Source organism: Alosa sapidissima, chromosome 6 (genome assembly GCF_018492685.1).
Source record: "Alosa sapidissima isolate fAloSap1 chromosome 6, fAloSap1.pri, whole genome shotgun sequence".
Taxonomy (NCBI): domain Eukaryota; kingdom Metazoa; phylum Chordata; class Actinopteri; order Clupeiformes; family Clupeidae; genus Alosa; species Alosa sapidissima.
The window spans coordinates 27385957-27393456 of record NC_055962.1 but is presented as its reverse complement, the minus strand read 5'-3'; the positions used below and the strand labels follow the sequence as shown (position 1 = coordinate 27393456).

General features: G+C 42.8%; 1 protein-coding gene across 1 annotated transcript in view; it reads right to left on the bottom strand.

Annotated features, from left to right (window-relative positions):
* Positions 1 to 7500, bottom strand: part of nbas (NBAS subunit of NRZ tethering complex) — a 212488-nt gene that overhangs the window by 83915 nt on the left and 121073 nt on the right. Inside the window, 3 exon segments of the mRNA XM_042094533.1 lie at positions 290 to 363; positions 365 to 526; positions 6923 to 7060. Coding sequence (XP_041950467.1) covers positions 290 to 363; positions 365 to 526; positions 6923 to 7060 — 374 coding nt within the window.

Sequence of the window (7500 nt, the reverse complement as noted above, 5' to 3'; positions counted from 1 at the left end):
GTCTGTTTACCACACACACACACAGAGAGACGCACACACACACACACAGATTCACACACACACAGAGACACACAGGCGCACACACACAGATGCACACACTCTCTCACACACACACACACACACACACACACACACACAGAGGCCCCAGGATGCTCTCTTCTTGTAGTCACTCCAGCTCACACACACACACACACACACACACACACACACACACAGTCAGCAAGGTCCAGGATAGTCTCATTCTTGTATTCATGCTCGGAAACACACACTCACACTCACACACACTTACTCGGCGAGGCCCAGGATGGTCTCCTTCTTGTACTGGGCGTCCGAGCTGAAGCGCTGGGTGTCCACTCCGCGGCCGGAGGCCCTGTAGCACCTGGGCCTGCGTGAAGTCCGCCAGACGCTCCGAGTACGCCCGCAGCTGGCCAATCAAAGCGTCCACCTCCGCTGGCCAATCGGCATTGTCGCCCTGCTTCTCGCCAACGTGACGTGTCACCAGACGGATCAGCTCCTTGGGGTCCACCTGCGGAGAACCAAACAGAAATTGGGCTGGAATGAGTTTACGGATACGGAACATAGGCTGCAAAAGTGTGTGTGTGTGTGTGTGTGTGTGTGGTGTGTGTGTGTGTGTGTGTTCACTTTTTAATTATTACTAAGTCATGTAGTGCATATATTAATGGATAAACGCACGCACATACACACACACACACACACACACACACACACACACACACACACACACACACACACACACACACACACACACACACACACACACACACACACACACACACACACACACACACACACACAGCTCAAGTTAATTAAGTCTGTAATTGAGCAGAGGTAAATACCAAATGGTCATGGAATAGAACTATAATGAAGTAAAATGATAAGTCATATAAATAAGTAATATAAATTCCTTGTGTCAGTGTGTATAATAATTGAGGCACAACCCTATGTGCGTGTGTGTGTTGCGAACAAACCTGTGTGTGAATATATGTATGACAATGAGAATGAGTGATGTGCCTTGGGCAGGAAATGATGTAGAAAAAAAAAGAAAAGAGCCAAACCACATTTGATCACAACTGGGAGTGGCTGTGGGTATGCTATGAGCAAGAGTGAATGAGTGAGAGAGGACATCTGTGTGTGTGTGTGTGTGTGTGTGTGTGTGTGTGTGTGTGTGTGTGTGTGTGTGTGTTCAATAAAATATGGTCATTCATGACACAAGATATGCACAACATGTGCATGTTTATACAGGCCCCCTCTCTGTGTGAGTGTGTGTGTGTGTGTGTGTGTGTGTGTGTGTGTGTGTGTGTGTGTGTTAATTAAGCATGCCTGTGTTTAAACATGCAGAATGGAGTCCAGATTGGAGACTCAATCTTTTTAGCCAGCGAGGTGTGTGAGCATTATCACACATTTGCATGATTACACCTCCCTGCCCGCTCACACACATTGGCCAACCCCAACTGTACTCTACACATCACTCACTCACACACACACAACCCCAACTCTACGCATCCCTCTGCTTTGAAGTGATAAAATAAGTCAGTCAGTCAGGACATAAAGTCTTTCCAATCCACTGCTTCTATTCCCTTCTTTCATCCATCCATCCATTCCATCCTCTCATCCATCCATCCCCTCATCCATCCTCTCATCCATCCATCCATACTCTCATCCATCCATCCCCCTCATCCATCCTCTCATCCATCCATCCCCTCATCCATCCTCTCATCCATCCATCCATCCGCTCATCCATCCATCCCCTCATCCATCCTCATCCATCCTCTCATCCATCCATCCATCCTCTCATCAATCCATCCATTCCTCCATTCATTCTCTCATCCATCTTTCCATCCATCCATCCATCCATTCTCTCATCTATCCATTCATTCTCTCAACCATCCATCCATCCTCTCATCAATCCATCCATTCCTCCATTCATTCTCTCATCCATCTTTCCATCCATCCATCCCATCCCATTCTCTCATCCTATCCATTCATTCTCTCAACCATCCATCCATCCTCTCATCAATCCATCCATTCCTCCCATTCATTCTCTCATCCATCTATCCATCCATCCATCCATCCATCCATCCATCCTCTCATCAATCCATCCATCCTCCATCCATTCATTCTCTCATCCTATCTCTCACTCTCACTGCTATCACCATCTCTCGCTCTCTCTTCAAATCCTGCCATCCATGTAGACTGCAGCTACCACCTCAGTGGAGGGAGTAGAGGACTTATGGAGGAAGGAAGGAACGAGGAACGAAGGAAAAAAGGGAGGGAGGGAAGGAAGGAAGGACGAAGGAAGAAAGTAAAGAAAAAAGTAAGCAATACAAAAACAGGAAAGAAAGAAAGAGGGTTGAAGAGAAGGTATGGGTGGAACACAGCGGTGGAGGCAGACAGAAAGGCTTTGATTAAGGACTGAAACAAAATATTCTATTCTATGATAACAAAGTGTTACTTTGACATCATTAGTTCTGCAAGGACAGTTGCTGTGCAGTCTAATGGACCAGCGAGCCCTTGGAGAACCTCCCTGACAGTATTACAGGTGATCTGCTAATGGCAGCCCGACAGGGCAGGCGTTTAGCAAAGTGACCTTTAAAGGCCGACAGATAAGAGGTCAGCATGGCTGACCAGAGTACCACCAGCAGCTCGAAAATAAACAAAATACATCAACAAATATTAAATTATCCATAAAAACAAACAATCAAACAAACAAACAAACACAGAGAGAGAGAGAGAGAGAGAGAGAGAGAGAGAGAGAGAGAGAGAGCAGAGAGAGAGAGAGAGAGAGAGAGAGAGAGAGAGAGAGAGAGAGAGAGAGAGGAGAGAGCAGAGAATAACTGTGGTATCGGGCGTCACACTGGATAACTGGAACAGGATAACTAACTCTCCCACACACATGGGCAGGCATACTGTGATAAACTTCAAGTACATAATGATGTGTGCATACGCGTGCGTGCGTGTGTATGTGTGTGTGTGTGTGTGTGTGTGTGTGTGTGTGTGTGTGTGTGTGTGTGTGTGTGTGTGTCTGCCTGTGTGTTTGTATGTGTTTGTGTGTGTGCGTGTGTGTGTGTGTGCGCCTGCATGCGTGTGTGTGTGCGCCTGAATGTGTGTGTGTGTGACAAAGAGGAGAGAGATAACACTGCATTGACGAGTGCAGTAGACACCATTTCCATACTTAGGTAAAGTGTCCACTGCCAAAACAAACTGCCAAGAATGCAGAGAGAGGACAAGAGAAAAGAGAGAGAGAGAGAGAGAGAGTGTGTTAGTGTGTGTGTGTGTGAGAGGCTGGCGGGTATTTTGGCGGGAGTGGAATCTATTCCTCATGATTAAACAAGCAAACTAACACAGCAGCACTCAGTGTGTGTGTCCGTGTGTGTGTGTGCGCGTGAGTTTGATGAGTGTGAGTGTGTGTAATAGGGATAGACCGATATATCGGGCCGATATTTACGTTTTTTATGTGTATCGGCATCGGCCTATAAGCGGCTGCCTTCGCCGATAGTTTTTCCCCCCGCATTATTAACATACATTTTCTGAATGCCTCTTCTATAAAACTACCATTGTATTTAGGGAGCTGCAAATAGCTAAGTTGTAGGCTATCCGTATGCATGCGGTAGCGGTAGCTGTTACGAACACTGGTCAATCATATGATTAAGTAATGCCGACGTTTAGTTTGTTCCGTGATATTTGTGGGAGTTTTATTCAGCGAGCACCTGGCTGAGTTTTGGACTCGTGTGGTGTGTGCGTCTCCCTCCCCCTCTCCCTTCGAGCGGGGCGGAGTTGCCATCGCAGTGATATCAGAGCTTTAATAAAGAGAGACGTGTTATATGTAGTTGACTATTCATTCGTGTTCACGTTTACGATGTACCAGACATACCGTGTATGCCTTACTTGTTTAGAGCCATTTGCTAACGTTATCATTATCAATCCAGTTCAATGGTGGTTCGTCAACTACCAAACAAAAGTTTGTGTGTGCGTCTGGTCTGTCTCACTCAGTGGGACACACGCATCACAGCGATATGAGAGTGCTGCGCTACCTGAAGGAGAGATTTTAAAACTTTGAGAGATACGTTTTATACCTTTTGACGTTGACAGCCGTTTAGAACAGAAACATCTGACACTGCGTTATTTTCTTCTGTTGATTTATGTTCTGTGGTTGACAAATCTGGCAGCTTTTTTTAGAAAAATATAGACATAGAAAGATTGAAACCATGCAGTCTTAATTTACAAATCAAGCACTTATTTCTATAGCTACTTTTCAGGCTTATTGTTTTCTTAAATTATTTAAATGTGTTGACAAAGGACATTTTGTGATGACCTGAATTATGTCCTTATAGTAAGCAAGCAATGCATCATCAAGGCTGTGTTGTAAGATGTTGATGAAAGCATTTTGCACAGTTAACCATATCCAGTGCACCCATCCATAAGTTCAATAAATGTTCCTTTTTTAAATTGAGACTTATAACATTTGTTATCATCATTTGTGTAATTATGTGTCACTTGTATGATGTAAATTGAGGGAGCAAAATAAAAGCAGTATCGGCTCCAAATATCGGCTCAAGAAAATCGGCAGCCTGTATCGGTCATCGGCTAAGGCTGATGGAAAAAAAAATCGGTATCGGTACTAAAAAATCCATATCGGTCGATCCCTAGTGTGTACGTGAGTTTGAGTTACAATGTGTTTGGGTGTGTGTGTTGTGCGTGTATATAAAGAGTGTGTGTGTGTGTGTGCGTGTATATAAAGAGTGTGTATGTTCTGTGCTGATAATGGATGTACTCTACCTCAGATGGCACCACTATGCAAGGACAAACATTTTTATCCATAGGACAGAAGGTGTGCGAGTGTGTGTGCCTGTGCTCTACCTTAGCTCTCACAGCAGTTTGCTACTGAGTCAAAAAAAAGTGTGTGTGTCTGTGTAATAGAATGGGAGACAGTGCAAGTGCAAGTGCAAGTGTGTGTCTTACAGCAGTCTGACATAACGGCTGCTTCTTTGTGTATGTGTGTGTATGTGTGTGTATGTGTGTGTGCTATATCTTGGATGGTGGTCTCTTTGACACATAACGTTATATTTCAGCCATTGCTCTCAATCCTCACCTTATACGGTACTAATCAGCAGCTAACAGGCCACTTCTCACTAGGGGTGGGCGATATATATCGTCTGTGATAATATCGTGATTGTGGTTTTAACAATGTGCAAATTTACATTATCGAGTATTTAAATTACTTATGGGGGAAAAAACACTCGAAATCACGCATTGAAACCCCATACTGTACATTCACTAAATCCAGGAGGTGTATGCAAGAGAAGCCCCGTTGCAGCAGAGCAAGTGTCACATGATCCCTAGTGGGTCCACATTGTCACACGCAGGTCTAATGTTTATTTTGTGTAGCGAGATCAAGACGTAGCCTACAAGGGATTTTGTGCAGCTACTTCTGTTCACGTAGCATTGATGAGACAGTCCTTTTTTCTTACATGGTATTATATGGAGAGAAAAACATTTGCCTTTGAGTATTTTAGTAGTCAGTTGTAAACAAAGAACTCTTCTTATGTAACCCTTTTGTAAATGGACTAAAGTTCGCTCTAAATATCTATGTGTATCGATTATGCTAACCGTTAGCATCTCTATGGGATTTTTCATATACATTAGCCATAAGGTAACGCATTAGTTTCTATTCTGTAACTTAGAATGCTAGCCTACATGATTTCCTCTTAAACAAAACATCGAAGGGAATAACTGAGATGTACTCTGTTGGTCTGCTTAGTTTTACAGTGAATCCTAAGTAAAGGTTTTTGAAAGGAACTTCAGCTTCAGACTTTCTCTTGAGAAACTGTTAGGCCTAGTCATCTTCTCTAATGTAGCTGGCTAGACCATGTCATTGCCACACACACAAGTGGGGGGCAAAATTGGAAATGTGTCAGAGTGACAATGCACTGGTTGATTTGGTTAAAAAGTCACAGGTTAGGTTATTGGTTATTATTGTATTGATGCTATTCATAAATAATGAGCTGTAAAGTAACTCAGACTTTTACTATTTTTTTTAAAGGATATCGACTAATTATCGTTATCTTCAAAATCACAAAAAAATATTGAGATATTATTTTTTGTCCATATCGCCCACCCCTATGTCTCACACTCCTCAGATCCAGGACCTTATATCCCGCCCCCCCCTCTCTCTCTCTCACATTCTCTCTCTCTACCACCCCCCCCCCCCCCCCCCCCTCTCTCTCTAGGTGTCGTCTGTCCTGGTTCTTATGCATTTGAAGATGAGAAGAGCAGCTGTGTCAAGTGATGAAGGTCTCCATTAGAGACAGACATTTCTATCAAACCCCTCTGCCATAAGGCGGCTATACAGGCCCGCTGTGTGTGTGTGTGCGTGTGCGTGTGTGTGTGTGCGTGTGTGTGTGTGTGATACACTGTATACACACAATGTGTATGTATGTATGTATGTATGTATGTATGTATGTATGTATGTATGTATGTATACAGTATTTCGGTGGTTTATAAACAAATTAATTGCACATTTTTACTGTAATTAATCTTGATTAATCATGATTAATTTTGTCTTTATAATTAAGCATTTAATAATGGATACTGAAATGTAATATCGTGGAACTGATGTAACAAGGAATTAAAATAATATATATTTTTTTTAACTCTGAAGTGCTAAACAAGCCAACAGATGTCCAGTAGAGCTATTTGCATCATTGACTGGCAGATTTCATATGCACTATAACAAACCCAACCCAACGGATGTGCTAGCTTAATTTCAACAAGGCCCACAATAGCCCATGCACATGAAACAGAGGACACAGTATGAGAGGGAAACAAAGTCCACTCACAAGGAGAGAGAGTTCAAAGACCTAGTCCTAAAATGACCATGCCAGTTTAGAGAGGTGTTCCTCACCCTGTAGAGGGGGTGCTTGGCGTTGGTGAAGCAGCTGGCCAGACGTGAGTAGATCTGCAGGGAGTAGTAGTAGGACGCCAGCTGCAGAGACAGGGCGCTCGCAGGCTGCTTCTCAAAACAGCTGTTAGCATCCAGCACCTAACACACACACACACAAATAAATATACACCCACATACAGAGATAGATAGATAGATAGATAGATAGATAGATACTTTATTGATCCCCAGGGGAAATTCAAGGTCTCAGCAGCATACATACAGCACAAACACATTCTTTAACAGCAGAAAGAGTATTTAAAGTATATAATATAAAAACACAACTAAGCAGTAAGGACAGTAGAAGATAAAGAATATGCTAAATATACTAAAATACAAATTATACTAACTAACACTTAATACAATATATAACAATATACTAAAATACAAATTACAAAAATACAAATTATACTAACTAATACACACTATACTAACACTTCTAAATCAATTCTAAAAACAGTATCCACATAGTGGTGATTAATCAATCAGAGGCGCTTGCAATGACTGAGGCAGGGACTGAGCCTGTGATTCTCTGTGCATAG